At 35.2% G+C, this 19,395-nt stretch overlaps 1 protein-coding gene across 3 annotated transcripts in view; it reads left to right on the top strand.

Moving 5' to 3' along the window:
* The window catches only part of LOC129779979 (protein bunched, class 2/F/G isoform), a 381,770-nt gene that overhangs the window by 316,961 nt on the left and 45,414 nt on the right, over positions 1-19,395 (top strand). For all 3 annotated transcript variants that reach the window (XM_055787799.1, XM_055787800.1, XM_055787801.1), the window contains one exon: positions 1,252-1,303. In XM_055787799.1, coding sequence (XP_055643774.1) covers positions 1,252-1,303 — 52 coding nt within the window. The remainder of the gene's footprint in view (positions 1-1,251; positions 1,304-19,395) is intronic.

Genomic DNA, 19,395 nt, shown 5'->3' with positions numbered 1-19,395 from the left:
CATCCATCCGCGGCAAACGCGGCAACCAATGGGCGATGGGTTAATTGATGGGTGTTTAGCGTGTTTGGGAGTGAACCAATGGTTATTATTATTGTTATGGGCTACCGCCGGCATGCAACCTGTGTTGTTGCTTTCTTCGTTAACCGCCTTGAATCATAATGGAGGAAAGCGTGAGTGAATAGTGTAAAAAAACTCTTCCGATTGGTTGAAACACTGGGGGTGATTACCGTATTCCCCGTCATGACTGAACTATTCATCACCATTACGGCCTCATTGTTGGTATGTGTCGTTAGGGTGTGGAAATGCAATGAAATCGTTAATTCGAAGATGTTATCGCGAAACAATAATATTGTTTGTTCAATGAACCGTAAAATGCACATTAGAATTTAATCCAGAATGAGTGTGAGACATTTAGAATTCTATACACATCTATCTATATTCTTATGGACTCGGAAACTACTGAACCGATCAACATGAAAATTGGTATGTAGGGGTTTTTGGAGCCGGGGAAGGTTTTCGTGATAGTTTGAGACCCTTCCCCCTCTCTAAGTGGGGTCTGCCATACAAATGAAACACAAATTTCTGCATTACTCGAGAATTAATCAAGCAAATGAAACCAAATTCGGCATAGGGAGATTTTAGGGTGCAATAAATGTTTCTATGGTGTTTAGACACTCCAGCCCCCCCCCCTCTCTAAGGGGGGGCTGCCATACAAATGAAACACAAATTTCGGCATTACTCGAGAATTAATCAAGCAAATGAAACCAAATTAGGCATATGGAGGTTTTAGGGTGCAATAAATATTTCTGTGGTGCTTAGACACTCCACCCCCTCTATAAGGGGGGGCTGCCATACAAATGAAACACAAATTTCTGCATTATTCAAGAATTGATCAAGCAAATAAAACCAAATTTGGCATGCAACGTAACGGAGAAACATGTTATTTGCGAGTGGTTAAAAAATCTTGAACGAGAATTGTGTCTGAAAATAATCTGATATTATAATGTCGAGTTTTGGTAGAAGTACTAGGAATTTTATAGTAAAAGGTAATTTTAAAGGCTAGAGATCAATCAATGAATAATTCTGCGATTGGACCTATGAACAGCGCTTAGTAAGAAAACGTGGATGTGATAACGAAAAATAAATTTTGGGCGAGACGAAAATTGCCGAATCAGCTAGTAAAATATAATATTCAACATATAAGTTATCCATCATTTAATATCTTTCTTATTTCTTTTTTTCCATTCACAGTGCATCTGGGACGAGTGCAGTTGCAATTGACAACAAGATCGAGCAAGCTATGGTAAGTTTTCGTCTGAGTTTGAATTTTCAAATTGATGAGATCCCCGAATTTCCGGTCATTTGTTCTTACAAAAACCGCAAGAGACAGTATAATTGCGCATTTATCTCCCTGAATGATCGTTTCCTGCGCTCGGAAGCAGGGAGCATAAATATAGCAGGCAGCGATCCGCTGATTGGTCGTAATAATGAGAACTAGCCCAAACTGGGGACATCTCTCTCCCTCACTTCAGTGGAAGTTTATTAATAATCAGTTGAATCCGCTAGCAATTGATCAATTTGCAACGACGGACATAGGTCTAGACTAAGTTCGTTCCATGCTGGTTGATTGTTGTGTTCTATAATTGGATATTTTGCGCTGCCTTGGTGTGACCTCGATTAACTCAGCGAAATGTAAATAGCATAGAGATGGTTTTGTTTGTTTTTGAAGTTCTTATATGAAACAAATATTGTTAGCGTTAAAATAACAAAATGTTTCATCTAATTTCATGAGATTTCCCGATGTAAAAGGTTCATGACAATTGTCCGCTTGCAGGTTTTCTTCTATTATGCCTTCATAAATAAAAAAAATGGAGACTCGAAGGATATATTTATATATTTACACTTTATATTTAATCAAAATTCTTCATTCTAAATTTCAGTTTTGAACAAATCTCAAATTTTGGGTTTGAACTCACTCCAAACTCAGATAATAATAAATAAATAAATATCAAATCTCAGATTAGGTTTCCAAATTCAGATTCTGAAACCATATTCCCAAATCATATTCTGGATCGGTATCGGTATACACTTAACTAAGGTTTATGTTTCCATACTTTTGACTTCATATTCAAATACCAGATACAATATTCCAATTCCGGATTCTTAGCTCAGATTTCATATTCCAATTTGATTCAAATTCAAATTCCTGCTTTGGATTTCAAATTTAAACATTCCATACTCAAATTACAGTCTTAGACAACAGATCAAGATTCCGCTTGATACAGCTTCCCGATTTGGATTGCAGAATGTGATTTCATGCTTAGATTCCGGCTTCAAAAATCACAAATCCCGATTCAGATTTAGAATTCGGGCCCTATATCTACATCCCAGTTCTGTACTCCAGAATTATGTTCTGGATCCAAACTACATGTCCTTATAATAGGCGCTAGAATCCCGATTCCTTTTTTAGTTTATTAATTGGAATGTGAATCTTAACTCCGATTCGCAATTCAGATCACGTGTTCAAATTACAAATTAAGATTCCAGATCCAGCTAGGCATTCCAGATAGTTTAAATCAAGGTTCACTCTGCCAAATTAAAGATTTAGACTCCAAATTTCGGTCCCAGTTTTGGTATCCTAGTTAAGATTCTACATTCAATACTCTAACTCCGAGTTTTGATCCAAATGTTTGATTATTCGAATCCAAAATTCAGATTTCAGTTTTTCAACATTTCGGATTTTTATTTCAATTTCAAATTTGCAGGTTCGATTCCTTCTCGATGGTGATGATCTCTGACGGTGATCATAAATAACGTTTGAATTTAGATCTATTGTTTCACATTTCTGATTCGGATTCCCACTCTAGAATGAATTTCATGCAAATTCGTTTTAGGAGTTGGCAACATCATATCAGATAGCAGTTAAACGTTGTGGATGTAAAGATATGGGTCATTTAAGCAACTTTGCATACTTGAAATATTCAAAGAAGAATTAAACTACTTTTTAAAAAGGTCCAAAAAAATTTTCTTGTTTTTCACAAAAAATTCTAACTAATTTTGGTCAAAGGATGAAATGTAGAAAATGAAGATTTTCATAAAAAAATACAAAAATTATAAAAAATCACTGAAAAAAATATTTTTTAATTGTGGCTAATTTTTCTCAAAAACGTTTTTTTTTAATTTTCGAAAACATTATTTAAATAGCCCTTACGATTTCCAACAAATCGTCCATACATCGGAAGATGGGCACTTTTACAGGGAGAAAGTTTTTCTAACAACAACTTTTTTCGTGTTTTCTTCGAAAAATTACTATCAATGTTTTACCCGTAACATTTTTGTGTGTAAATTCTTGCGTTTGACATGTTCTTGACATGTTTCTAAATCAAAGAAGTTTGCTGAGCATGTTACGAGTCAAACATACATAGTAATTTTTCAAAGATTTTGAATTGAGATTTTTCGATAGAAAAGTTGAAAAAAACTCATAATTTAAAAAACAAATCACAAAACCTATCAGACCTACAAAATTTTAATCAAAGAATTAAATGTAGGAAATTCGTATTCAGATTCCAGATTGATTTTTGAAACATAAATTCAAATATCAGATTAAGATTAAGATTCTTATATTAAATTAAAATTCTGTTTTCAAACATTTAGCATCCTCCAACCCTAGGCAACAGACAATTCAAGACAAGATTCGGGTTTCAAATTCATACTCCAAATTCAGTTTCCGGAACAAAATTCAAATTTCAAATCACAGATTCGGATTCGGATATCAACATATCCCAGACTGTGATCTCAAGTAATATTTAAATCGAATTTCGTCATTCAAAATTTTAACTTGTCTGGTTCAAATGTTAGATATATTCATGTACCTGATTTCCATTTTTGACTCAAAAAATTTGGTTTGAGATTGCGACCTAGAATAACTGAATATCAAAAACTAAACTGGAATCTAATTTGGAAACTAGTATATACCGGATCCAAATCCTAGATTAACTCCCAGATTCATATAACAGATTTCTGTTATAGATTCAAATAACAGATCCATTACAGGTTAGGTTTCCAAATTGAGATTCCATATTCAGATTACATAATCACTTTCGAAATTTTATATTCTGAGTTCAGATTCCAGTTTTAATTTTTAGATTGTTCATAATTTTAGATTCCAAAAATTCCAGATTTGAATCTCACGTAATAATCACTATGATTTTTATTCCAATATCGGATTTCTAACTTTGATTCCTGGTTTAACATCTTAAATCCGATTCTAGATCCAGATATGAGATTCCAGAGCTATATTCGGAATTCTATAAAATTTCTTATTTGGATTTCATGTTCAGATCCTGGGTTTGGGTACAAACTCAAATCCCTGATCCAATTTCCAAAATCATATTATAGATTCCGAACCCAGTTTCAAATCAGATGCCAAGCAGAAGACTACAATTTCGGTTTGCTTGTTTAGATTTCCTATTCTGATTTGAGGTGATTGTTGAAAGTTCACATTTGGAAGATTCCAAATCCCAGGTACAAGATTACAATTTCGGATTCCAAGTTGAGACGCCATATTCAGATTTAAGATTCATTATTTGATTTGCAGATTTGGATTGCAAATTCAAACTCCACATTCCGATTCCAGATTCCAGATCTAGGTCTCATATTTAGATTCTAGATTCGAACTCAGATTTAAATTTCAAACACCCACATGCTACGTATTCCAGATTTATGTTCTGCATTCAGACTACGGATCCTGATACTAAATCCCAGATTCTTATTTGTTTTCAAAACTTAGATTCCAGATTTAACTTTCCTGGACCCCATTCGAGATTCAAATTCTGGGATTTGAATTCAAATCCCTGATTTCCTTTCAAGAAATCAGATTTTCATGGTAACTGGAATTTCAGATTCAGATTCGTATGATGCGTATTTCAGATACACGTACTAGCGTCAGATTACAGAATCATATACTCGATACCAGATTAGGTTTCCAAAGACAAATCTCTGAAACAAATTCAATGTTCAGATCGCGGAATCAAATACCAAATATTCTGGATTCAGATTCCAGTTTCAATTTTGATTTAAGCTTTGAATACCACGTAATACTAAAATTCAGAATCATTAGATTTTAGTTTCTGATTCATAGTTTTGATTTCTTATTCAAATATGAGATTCATTTTTCATCCCATTTGTTTATTCATTCGGGCTCATTAGCACTTCAGCACTTAGTAACAGATTCAATCGTGTTTATCGTATCTATACATATGGTAAATCACATCTGTTCCATTGTTTAGTTAGACCGAATAGCGGAGACAGTTGATATCATCATTGTTATGTTATTAATAGTACAATAGTCCGATGTTCCTTGTTGCAAGTAGCATAGCTTGTATAGATGAAGAGAGAGAGGCCTTGATTTCGACCGTGAATCGATCTCTATCACTGGTGACTGTTGCGTGGACGTAGTTATTCTTTCATACAGAGGTTTGAACTCACAATCGATCGTTTAGTAAGTGAACGAACCCCCAAGATTCGCTATCCAATTTCTAGATTCAGATTCTAAATTTAGGCGGGGATAAAGATTTCATCAAAAATATTCCTAATTTGGATTGCTGAAAAAGATTTCATGTTCGAATTCCAAATTCGAATATCAGTCTAAGAATCCAGATTGAGATTTCACATTCAGATATTCACATCCTGATTTTATTTTCGAGATTTATGCTCTAGTTTCAGACTGCGGATCCCAGTGCCAGATTCTATTTCGAAATTCGTATCCGTTCAAATTCTGGATCCAGTTACCTGATTTAGATTCTAGACGACATATTTAATTCTAAGACTCACTCGGTTACTAGATAGATATTCCAGATTGTGATAATAACTGAATTTGTAAATTTAAATTGGAATCTAAATTTGGGAACTGAATTGCCGTATTCAGATCGCATTTTCGGATTCTAGAACCCAGATCTAAGATTTCAGATTTTCAGATAAAGATTTCTGATTCAGATTTAGGTTACAAATTGCGATTACGGAATCATTTTCATATTCTGAATTCAGATTTCAGTTTAAATTCGGTTTTAAATTGATATTCCAGTTGAATCCCACGGATTTCGAATTTGGATTTGTAATAGACTGGAAACTCCGATCCCAAATAAATTCCATATCATGAATTCCATGAATTCCGTAAAACTCCATCATGAATTCCGTAAAATCATAAATTCTATATCATGAATTCCGTAAAACGAATTTCTAATCCAGAACATTGAGTGCTCCCGTGGCCGAGTGGTTAGCGTCCCACACTATCATGCCGGGGGTTCGGGTTCGATTCCCGTTCTGGCCGGGGGATTTTTCGTCAAAGAAAATTTTTCCGGCTTGCACTGTGGTCACGCGTATTCTAGAGCTTGCCACTCCAGAGTACATTTGAGGCGTGTTATTCGGCATAGAAATCTCAAACAAGTATTACTAATAAAAATGACGCAAGTAATGCTACGTTGAGAAGGCAAAAGTTCCACTGGAACGTTAGAGCCGTCCAAGAAAAAGAAGAACCTATATCATTTCAATTTCGTACTCCAAGTTTGTGTTTAAGATTTAAACTATTGATTCTGATAGTAGGTCTCAGATGTTGATTTCATATTTAGTTTCGAAATTGTCATTCCGCATTTGTATTCCAAGTCCAGATGACGACCCCAAATAAGATTCAAACAGAATACATTACTTCCAGTTTAAGATTCCGGTTTAAAATCCAAGTACCAGTTTCTTGTTTCGGATTTTTTTTTGATTCCAGGTACAGATTCAAATTCAATTACCACATTTCGATGTCAGATCCGAATGTCACATCTCAAATTCAAATCCTAGGTTCAAAGTAATGATTCAGAATCTAAAACTTTAGATTCGAATTTCTAATCCAGAACATGGATCAGATTCAATTTTCGGAATCATATTCCAGCTTTGATATTATAGCTTCGTATCCTATGTTAAGGATAGATGATTGAGCACATTGGATTCCATATACAGATACCAGATATAAAATTACAGTTTTGGAATCCTAGCTTAGATGCCATATTCATATTTGAGATTTATTATTCAAATTTTTCACATTTTCAGAGATTCAGATTTTCCACATTGCGACAGCAGATTGTGATTCAACCAAATACAGCTTCCAGATTGGGATTTCATTTTTAGATTCCAGACTTAAATATCAGACTCGGAATCCAGATTAAGATTTCAATTTCGTAACCTATATCATTTCAATTTCGTACTCCAAGTTTGTGTTTAAGATTTAAACTATTGATTCTGATAGTAGATCCCAGATGTTGATTTCATATTTAGTTTCGAAATTGTCATTCCGCATTTGTATTCCAAGTCCAGATGACGACCCCAAATAGGATTCAAACAGAATACATTACTTCCAGTTTAAGATTCCGGTTTAAAATCCAAGTACCAGTTTCTTGTTTCGGATTTTTTTTTGATTCCAGGTACAGATTCAGATTCAATTACCACATTTCGATGTCAGATCCTAATGTCACATCTCAAATTCAAATCCTAGGTTCAAAGTAATGATTCAGATTCCAAATCTAGAGCTTCGGATTTAGATTTTAGATCTGGATTTTGTATTCGGATTTGAAATTCTAAATTCAAATTAAAATTCCAGATTTAGATTGATAGAGTCCGATTATTGATCCAGATTTCGCATTCAGATTTCATATTCAAATCCCGTAAACACTACAAGTTCGGGTTTCGGTTTCAATTTCTCGATTTGGTGCACGGATATCATTTCGGATTGAGATTCCAAATCGCATTCAAATCAAAATACATTACTCCAAATTAGAAATTCAGAATTCAAATTCGATATCTTGACTGATATTTCAGATCTTGATCCCAAATTATGTGTGAATTCATTACATTTTGAATGTGGTCATCCAGCCCACAATCACAATTTCGCTTCACTAACTCAGATGGCAGATTTCGAATACAAAATGATTTGGATAAATCTTGAATTAAAAGATATTCAGATTCTGATTCATGATTCAGATGCCAAATCCAGATTCCAAATTAGGATTTCACTTTCGAATGTCGGTTAAGGTTTCAAGATTTCAGTTTCAATTTAAAGATTCGGTTATTACGGATTGAGATTCCAAATAATATTCATATATAATCAAAATACATCACATCAAATCCAAGTTTCAGTTTCTATAGTCGGATTCCTAATTTGGATTCCAGGTGCAGATATCAGATAGAAATCAGGAATTATTCCAGATCCGAGATTTAGTGTTCAAATCCAAGTACCAAATTATGTTTCCAGATTCCGAACTTGAATTCTAGGTGCAAATTTTAGATTCAGCTACCGTTTCGATCTAAATTTTCAAATTCAGATTTTGAAATCTAATTTCAAATTCAAAATTTAGTTTCAAGTTCCAGATTCAAATCTGGTGTCTTGATTGATCATTCAGATTGTGAATTAGTTAATATATATGAATTACTTATTAATAAGCAGCCCTTCCATGCCAAACCGATATAGTGGATCTCAGATTTTCGTTAAAATTGATAGTTTTGTTCCTTATCACAAAATATTAGACCCGTATTTTTAATTTCTCCATTAGGGTGCTCATTTTCATTATTTAGGTGGTTCGAAAAATCAATTTTTCCCCTTTTTTCTGAAAATAACTTTATTTCAAAAATGATTCATTGGCTAATGGAATGGAATGGATGGATGTAATCATATATTATTCATGAATCAAGGTTTAGATTCATTATTTTACATTCCAGATTCGAACCAGTGACCCAGTCACTAGCTTACAGTTTTGGCTCCCTGATTCAAATTCCCGATGACGAATCAAAATAAATTGGTTAGATCTCAAATTGAAATACCAGATTCCTTTCCCTGATTCGGATTCCAAATACAGATTCCGAAATCATATTCCAAGTCATCATATTCCGAGTTCCAATTCCAATTTACAGATTCGGCTTATGAATCAAAAATCCGTATTCTGATCTCGTCCAGACGTCGAATTCAAATTCGACTGCCATACCCCTCACTTCGATTCAGATTTGGAATCCCGATTTCTTATTGAAATTTTAGATCCACTTCCTAGTTCAAATTACGGTGTATGTTTTCAAACAGTTCGTTATTCAATTTCAATTTCCAGATTAGATTTCTGTGTAGGTTACTAGATTCATTATTTCCAAATTCTGAATCCATATTTCTATTGTCGTTTACCGTGCGGAAATCAATTTCTCCAGATCTCGTTTACTGGTTCAGGTTCCAAATGATTCAGGATTTGGATCTCTATCAATATTCAAACTAAAATTAACAGCCCCAAAATCCAAACACTCGTATCTTTGGATTTTGACTTCAATTTCAGACAGTAGTTTCGAGAAGCAAATGCCAAATTAAATCCTTTGTTTGGATTCCAACTCAGATTAAGAATTTGAATTTATATTCTTCAATCCGTAGACTCGCGCATGGATATAAGCCTGGAAACAGCTTCGGTTCGTGATTCAAGAATTTCGGGTTCATGAAATTTAGTAGATTGGGACGACGGATTATAGCGTACAAATTGAGGACTCAAAGTTCAACGAAACCGGTGGATAACTTTTTCTTGATTCTTGATTGGCAAATACTCTTCCAGTGAGAACGTTCCTAACCTAACGTAGCTAACGTACCTAATTTTGTGATCCGTAGTCGAAAGATGTGGTATAGTGAATATATGGACATTTTAGATCTTCAATTTTCTCAATTTTTGGCAGTTGACTCAAGTAAATTTAAAAAAAAATCAAATTTCAAGAAATTAAAATAAAAATCAAAAGATTTCGAAATATTCCAAAGATTCAAAAGATTAAAAAGATTCTAATAATTCCAAAAATACGAAAGATTGAACAAAATTAATGATTCAAAAAAAAAAATTCAAAAGATTTAAAACATAAAAAAACAAAACGAAAAATTCAAAAGATTCAATTGATTTAAAAGATTCGAATGATTCAAATGATTCAAAATATTCAAATAATTATTTTTTTTTGAAAAAGAAGAAGATTTTCTTGAAAGGAGAAGATTCTGAAAATTTTAAAAAATATTGACAATCGACTTCTCCAAGCTACAACTATAAAGTCAAAATATCCAGACTGGATTTGTTTTTTTTTTTGCAATTCTAGGAAGCAATTCATGTAACACAAATATTGGTTAATCAAACGATTTTATCAGAACGATTTACAAAACAAAAAAAATCGATCGAATCGTGCGGGTAGCACAATGAAATATGAGAAAAATGGAATTCAGTGTACTTATTCTTATTTAGATATGATTGAGCAGTGTAATCCATTATAAATAGCAGTCAGCGAAGTCTGGCAGGGGGAAAATCTTACCCCAGATGATAGAACTGTTTATATAACATTCCACCTCCAAGGGCCACAAGAAACGTTCACTCACCGCTCGTTCCTTGGTTCGTCTGTCAGATTTCGTCAGCTTTGATTGTATAAACATTGGTCGGAGTTTACTTCGTGCGCTCCCCAGAATCAACCCTTGCTTTTTTTCGTCTGCACAATGGCAGAATATTTATCTTTGGTATGTTTCGCGCTGAAATGTCTGGCTCAATAAAACCTACCATCAATGCCTCAGACGAATGATTGCAGAATGTGGCGGTGGTGGCAGTCAAGCGGGGCACTCACAACCGGGGGGTAATGGAGATTACCCTGCTGGTTGCTTGCACGGCTTCTGTCATTTTTTGCAATAACAAAATTTGCTCGCGCTTTTCAAAGATATGCTAATTTTAGTGGAACATAGTGCATAATTGCGGGGCAGTGTGTGGTAGTTGTGGTGAAATAATTACTATTTACGATTTCCGCAGAGCGCGCGATGTGGATTGTCGATTGCGGGCGGTGTTCCTAAATGGACTCTGGGCATGGATTGTGCGCAACGCATTCTAATTGCAATCTTGGCTTGCGAATAAATGCGCATAAATAAAGCACAACAAGTTTACCTTGGCGAAATGGTTGTTTTTGATTGAATGGCATTAGATTTGTCGAATGAAGACACAACACAGACAAAAGTATCGGGCCTTATTTTCCTATATAGAATTCTCTACTTTTATAAAATCAAGTTGACCTCATCCTTCATTGTGAATTAAAGCATGATGAAATCACAGAATTCGTTAATAAGTTGAAGTCCTCCGTTTCGGTGGCTGAAAAATATTACACCCTGAATGAACCTCAAGATTTGACATAATTTGAACAACGTTAAAATTTTCAATAATTCTGAACGATCTAATGCTTTTTCGGTCTCGGACCATCCCGAATAAATTTCTAGTAATTCCCCAAAATATCGCGTTCCCTGAACAAACAATTATGTCAATGAAATTAAAAAATCGCTCGAATATCCTGAAATTCGCCAGAGTGAAACCATAATCGGATCATATTATATATCCTACGAGTTGTAACGAGCAGCAAACACGGACACAGTTATGAAGGTGCCAATTGCGTAAGAACCTTTCGAAACTTGGCGACATGCCTACTGACTGACAGAGAAAAATAGTCGCGAAACTGTCGCATTATGAAGGCATGACAAATGATTACTCAATCGAGCTTACCTCCACGACGACTGTGTTCTCATGACAACAACACATTTCAACAACAATTGTGTTCTAGCTGTTCCACATAAAAACCAAAACGACCTTGTGTTCAGCGGCGAACAAGAATCGCACCAACGTCGGAAGGAGTTCATCGCTGTGAATACAGAAAAAACCAATTCTATCCAAACCAAACGCAAACAGTAGCATTTTAAGACATGCTTTTGGCCATGGAATGCCGCAGCACAAGGCCCATGCCGTTCGGAAACACGGTGGTGCTCGTTAAATTTGTAGACGCGCCGAAATTGCGGATATGTCGGCGTCTGAATTTACTGGTCTCACGGGCCAGACAGAGCTCGCCAGTGATGGATGGGGTTTTTGACTACTCATGCTCTGTGGGGTAATATCTTTGTGGTTTTTATATGTGCACTGTAATTCTGTAGTAACAGATAATTTCGCTGCAACAGTGGAGTCATGTCAACTGTTTAGTCCAAAATTTATTTTCGAGTAATATAAAATTTTTAGCTCCTTAAATTTATAATTTTTTTGCCAGTATATCTTTCTTAAATTGGTGCCATGTCGTTCTGATGGAAATAGATTTTATTTTCTTTTGCATTATTTAACTTTAACTATTTATACATCTTATATATCTTACAGGAACACTACATGGATTTTACAACAAAAACTACACAATATTCTGCGTGAAAAATCCTACGAAAGCTATAATAAATTCCTTATAATAAAAACTACTTCTTCATTCCTGCCCTCGCGAGAACAATGCACAAGCTGCCTATATGTCGCGATTTGCTTCCTTATGTCAATGTACGCATTACACTGCGATACTATCGATACTATCGCGGCGGTCTTTTCCGCAGTTTCCTAGAAAGCTTTGTAAAAAGATATAAATTCGGTCTAGCAGTTCTTAAACCTCAAGTTTCAAAATGTGTATTTTTTTTTAATTCTAGCCTTTGAACCGCTTGACCCCTTTGTGTTCTTTTCACAGCAAATTAAAGGTTGGGGTTTTTATTAACTTTTCATCTAAATCGGCGGAAAAGAAGATATTTACAAAACATCTCAGTAGAAAAAAGGTATTTTACTGATTAAAAAAGCCAAGACAAAAATTTCAATGTTTTCGCCTAAAAGTAGATATTTGAAGTGCAGTTCGACATTTTTATCAGACAAATATACCTACTTATAATAAACAATACCTTTCATTTTTCTGGTCAAGAAACAGATCAAAAATAGGCCCAGCGGCTCAAAAGTGAGGATTTTATCAGTTTGGGCATATTTGGTAAAATCGACATCGATTTTTTTTCAGAAATTTCTAATTAAAAAACTCTATTGCCTGCAAAATTTTGGTCAAAGGTTGAAATGTAGGAATTTTTTTTTCGAAAAAAATACCAAAAATTGTCTTCAAAGAAATAACGCTGAAAAAAATATTTTAGACATTGGAAATCATTTTTCTCGAAAACGTTTTTTTTCAATTTCTCAAAAAAAATTGAATGAATAGCCCTCACGATTTTCAATAACTCACCGATACCTCGCAAGATGGACACTTTTGCAGGGAAGAAGTTTTTCTAACAACAACATTTCAAAATCTCTAATCCTAATTTTGTTTAAAGTAAATATATCAATATAGTGTATTCGACAAAGTTCTAGATCTTAATATTATATGGACTTTTGTTGAAGACGTCAACTTTCTGTTATTTATAGTTTCTGGAATATAAGGCATTTTTGCATGAAGACTCCTGAAAAAAAACATGTTTTACTCGTAGCATTTTTGTGTGTAAATTCTCGCGTTTGATATGTTCTTGACATGTTTCTGAATAGAAAAAAGTTTTCAGAGCATGTAAATCGCGATAATAATGTTTTTCTAATGAAAACACGAAAAAATTGTTGTCAGAAAAATTTGTAAGGGATATTCATATGATATTTTTAAGAATTTTAAAATAATACGTTTTTGAGGAAAACGAGTTTGAATTTGTAAAATAATTTTCTTTTCAGCAATTTTTTTGATTTTTTTTTTCAATATTTTAATTTATTTTGAGTATTATGTGTACCAGTATGTTTCTTCGGTTTTACAACAGATGGCGTAACTTGATTATTATTCTAGTGAATCAAATTTCCAGACATTCGTTGGAAATCTACTGTCATTACGCGTCTTTTTCAGTATATGTCAAAAAGTTACATAGTTATACAACATAGTTTTTTGCCACTTCGAATATGTCGAATTTCGTACCAACGAGAGTGTTTTTGGGGGAAATGTTACTTCATTACTTCAATATGAAGAAAAATTAAAGCATTCCAAGGGGTATAATGTGAAAACCAGAGGGAAGCTTGGGATAGCTCAACCGGAATACTCGTAAATTCATCTTCTTGACAGATAATTATATCGAGATTTTTCTGTGTTGTGGCAGATCTCATTGCAGATTCTGGTTGATACGTTTATACTCCAGGTTGAATGTAGGGCCTGAAGTATTGGTTGGAATTAGGCTTAGGTTTGCTCAGCTGTCTGGTCTCGATCACATTTGCAGAATGTTGTCGGGTATCTAGTGAAGCGGAAATTCCTTTGTAAATTCAAGTCTAATGCTGACATAGGTATTGGGTTTAATTCCTGATCGGTCAAGGATTTTTTCGGGTTGGAAATTTTCTTGACATGCCTTGAGATATGTAACGGTATCTGAAGTATCGGCTAGAGTTAGGCTTGGGTTTGCTCAGCTGCTTGAACTCGGAAACGATCGATCGGAAACACTGCCGTAGTGAAGGGGAAAAATTTGAGACCATTTATGCAGCATAAAGCATTAATTTTCAAAAAAAAAACGAAGAAACCTACCGGTACTCCTATTACAATTTCCTACATTTCATCCTTTGACCAGATTATTGTAGGTATCGTGGTTTTTGAGTTATAAATTTTTGTAAAAAAATGGAATTGTTTTATCATTTTCAAGAAGAACTCTAATTCTTTTTTCAATATTTCAAGTATGCAAAGTCGAAATACAAAAAAAAACGAAATACCAAAAATTTGCTTGCCCAGCCAGGCTTTTTATGAGAGAAAAATTCCAACTCGGAAATGGTTTAACTTGCATTAATAACTTCTATAGCTGTCTCCGAGATACATTTTTGGCGTAACTACTTGATGTTGACTTTATTTAAAAATAAAGTTCTAACCGGAGCTCTAACCTATATGTTCAACCTTTGATTTTACATGGATAATCTGATGCAGAATTGTGAGAACTAACACTTCTTTGTTTAAAACCAACATGACATCACTATATGCCATAATCTGAAAAAATATTTCGGTTCCTTTCAATCAAAGGATTCAAAATTGGAAATAAAATATTTCATTTTGAAATTTAAATTTGTGTAAATTTTTGGAAATGATGTTTTTTTCTGTGAGCCCATTAGGATTTCGCTAAGATTAATCAAGTATAAAACGTTATGATTTTCAAGATAAACCTTATGAAATAACTCTCAACTGAAATTATGTTGTAAAATGGCAATTCGTGTAATTGAAACATGGGAGAGAACGGGGGCAGCTGGTAGACGATTCCATATCAGTAAATATATTTGCTCAAAATAGTTTCACTGTAATCTTCGACCCTTCATGTCCTTTTTAATGCTGCAAATAGATACACAATGTGAATAGAAATTCGAGCACTAAGTGTTGTCAGTTCGGGTCTTTGTTGAAAATGACGACACCACAAGGTACACGCAAACACGAAGGACATATATACTTTACCCACGTTCGATCGATTTTATTACAAGAATTGCAGAGCTGAGCCCAAACGTGATTTTTCACTCGCAAAGCACAATTTTATTAATAGCTTTATCGAGTGATTCTACAATGCCATTAATGCAACATTGTAGCAATTTGAGTCATATGGTAATTGTTGACATACTTCAACACTTTACTTTTGGTGGGGGTTTTCGCAGAGAACGACTATCCTCAAGGGATAATCAATTTTCTCATTAACGAGTGATTTGGTGAGTAGCCAAAACTAACTGTATGTTGGTTGTCTTCAATCCCCTTTGTTCTTTTGTAAAGTACCCTCAGTACTTTATTCATTTTAGAATCGTTTTCCGATTGGATCTAATGTATCTTGCTTTAATACTTTTGTTCAATCATACACCCAGGTTTTTTTTACGCGGTTTTTTTACGTGGTTTTTTTACGAGGTTTTTTTACGAGGTTTTTTTTACGCGGATTTTCGAATTAACGCGGTTTTTTTTACGCAGATTTTCCGATTAACGCGGTTTTTTTACGCGGATTTTCCAATTACCGAGGTTTTTTTAACGCGGTCACCGCGTAAAAAAAACTGAGCAATATCACATCTCTCCCTCAGGCGCACCTTTTTGAGCATTTAAACCATAAAATTTACCTTAGGCTGGACAACTACTTTGTCACACTCCACCTCGCTTTGTCATACCCCCTAAAATCGCTCATCTAATGAGTTACAATAAATGTTTACTCGAATTCGGATTTTCCAATTAACGCGGTTTTTTTTCTCGGATTTTCCGATTTTTGCGCGTAAACCTGAGCAACATCACTTCTCTCTCTCACTCTCAGTTCATATCTCTCCCTTTCATGCTCCCTCAGAGCGTATGCCGCACCCCATCACGATTCTCAAGAGGATTTTTATGTGACCTTTTTTTCTTTACGGGGAGTTTCCAATAAACGCGGATTTTCTAATTAACACGGTTTTTTTACGCGGATTTTCGAATTAACGCGGTTTTTTTTACGCGGATTTTCCAATTAACGCGGTCTTTTTTTACGAGGTACGTATCCCCCGCGTAAAAAAAAACCTGGGTGTATATGTGCTGTTTTTATTTCACAACCCTTCGCCATTTTACACCGAATTAATCGACCAGCTAAAACCTTCGTAGGTATATAAGATGGGACCTTCATCATCTCAGCATGGTTATTCCATCCTCCCAGTATTTTGTTAATATTTTCGTTGAAAAGCTGATGAAGTTTTTTCTAACGTTTAACGCTGAGAAAATGCTATTAGAAAAGTTACACAGTACAGGCAACTACATTTATACATCTTTGTATATCTGAATGAAAAGGAAACAATTTGTTCCGACCATTTTTTCTCTCTAAAGATACGTTGAACTGTCATTTGCAATAATTTTGGCTTATTCAAATACATTCAAATGCATCTAATAGAAATCGGCACAAACATTTCGGACAATCCACTAAAACAGGAGACTGTTCTCTTCCGTTGATTTTATATCTCCACATTTTTTCGCCAGACGTTTCCCGCGCGGCGTCAATTTTTGATCCAACCCGTTTTAGCATTCATTAACAATTCCCGAATTCCGGATTGAACCGCTTCTACGCCACTTTCGAGCGACGCGCGTAGCGAAATCAAAACAAACACTCTTCCATCCAAAATGTTCTTTGCGCCGCGAGCAAAAATACAAGAAGACGATACACAAACAATCCCAAAACCGGTTTCCCGTAGCCACGAAAAAAAGGATAAGTCTGTTATTTTCGTCTGAGCTAAAAATAAATGCGCGCGGAGAGAACCTTGATCGCGCGCGCCACACTGTGTTCTGTCGAGCTTGTTGATTTGTTTTATCGAAACATTCGCTCGCCCCGTTGCTAAATTTGATCGAAACTTTGGACCCCGCTTGTCGCCGCCGCCGCCACCGTTGCTTCTGCACGTTGTGTGCATACACAAATATCCCTTTGATTCTACCCGCGGGACTTATTTACAACCGAAAAAAAAATCACAAAGCATTTTGGGGAACGGGGGAGCCGTCTTTCACAATATTCACTCGAACCTCCCAACCCAGAGACGGTGCCCAATTTCATTTTATGTATATTAATTGCGAGTTTAAATGATGACGATCACCAACTGTGGACGCCAATGCGATGGGAATGGGAACCACCCACCAAGTGTCAAGTTTTTGTTTTGATAGAAATCTAAACGATGTGTTATGTGTGATATTGTATTCTATCGTGAAATTTGATTCCCAGCGACACTCGTGTGTGAGAGCAAAAGCTGATGATTTTCTTCAGGTGGATCTGATACATTATTCATTCACACCGAGCTACAGCTAGAACCGGTTGCGAACGGCGTATACAAAACCGGTAGTTCACACCCGTGGAACGCAAATGGCTGTTTTCCAGATGGGTAACCTCTCCACATTGTTATATGTGTTACCGGTGATAAACGATATGTCACCCGAGAGTTGGGTTCTTTGGGCAAAATGAATATAGAGATTTTGCAAATGGCAATGTCAATATTAATAAATCGATTGATCATATTATCATATCATATTAGTACATATTAGTGCAACACATAAGAATGATTTAAATACAGTAGAACCCCGATTACCCACGGTGACCTAGCCCGACTATTCGATAGGTCACCGCGTGTAACGAAAATCGCGGATAACGCAATAAAGGGCTAAACATGAAGTGTAAACTTGAAAAAAATATATTTTAGCATGAAAACTATGCTTCATCAATACAGAAATCATTAAACTATCCATCTGTAAGGCCGTGTACACCAGTGATAAGATAATGTGAAAGCCATGACCAAAACAAAAAAAAACGATACCCTACCACAAACCGACAAGTTTCGGGAAGATCTATAGAATTACTAGGGAACTCGCTTTCGCGTATAATCCGCACGCCATAAGCTGAAACGTTAGCGATCATGCAAACAACGAAGGGATAGCTTTTTTTTAAAGTATTCAAATAAACTTTTTATATTGGAGAAAAAGTAATGAATTATTTTTACGATTGCTGGCTGTAGTGATCGATATTTCGCGTAACCTCGATCATGCAGCACTCAGATTGATAGCAGTAAAACGTTGTGAGTGTAAACAAATGGATCTTTTAAGCATCTTTGCATACTTAAAATATTCAAACAAATTAGATTAGTTTTTTTTAATTTTAGAATATTTTAAAAACTACATTACCTACAAAATTTTGGTCAAAGGATGAAATGTAGGAAATAGATTGAATTTTCATTAAAAAATACCAAACTCTTTTGAAAAAAAAAATTCGCTGGAAGAAAAATTATTTTGAAATTTTAAATTCATTTTTCTCAAAAACATATTTTTGAAAATTCTCAAACAAATATACAGGGTTTTCCAACTTTAAATTCCGAAAGTAAATTGAAATAAAACACACTTAGAATTCGAATTTCGATGAAACTTTTATTTCAAATTAAAGTTTGGTTTGTGCCATTATGTGTGAAATACAACATCATTCAAATGTCCACCTAGGGCTTCCTCGCACACCTTGATCCGGAACAGGTAATTGTCGATGACTTTTCGGCACATATGGGGCGGTATCTCGGTCATAACTTCACGAATGTTGTCTTTCAAATGTTCAAGAGTTTGCGGAGAGTTGGCATAGACACGGTCTTTCGCATAACTCCACAAAAAAAGTCTAGTGGGTTCAAATCGCATCGGCATCACCAAAACGCGAAATTATGCGTCCCTCAAATTTCGTTCGCAATATGGCCATGTTCGGACGTGTTGTGTGGCACGTGGCGCCGTCCTGCTGAAACCACATGTCATCCGTATCCTTATCTTCAATTTGTGGCAAAAAAAAATCGGTTAACATGCGGCCATAGCGCTCACCATTCACAGTTACCGTCTCGCCGTCCTCATTTTCAAAGAAATACGGCCCGATGACTCCACCAGACCATAATGCGCACCAAACAGTGACTTTTGGTGGATGCAATGGCCTCTCAACAATCACGTGTGGATTTTCTGAGCCCCATATACGGAAATTTTGGGTTTTCACATAGCCACCGAGCTCGAAATGTGCCTCATCGCTGAAGAAAATTTGATGCGAAAATTCAGCATTTTGCTGCTGTTGTTCGTTCA

Source organism: Toxorhynchites rutilus, chromosome 3 (assembly GCF_029784135.1).
Source record: "Toxorhynchites rutilus septentrionalis strain SRP chromosome 3, ASM2978413v1, whole genome shotgun sequence".
NCBI lineage: Eukaryota > Metazoa > Arthropoda > Insecta > Diptera > Culicidae > Toxorhynchites > Toxorhynchites rutilus.
Note: the sequence above shows the minus strand (reverse complement) of the source record. Positions and strands in the feature narration are given on the sequence as shown.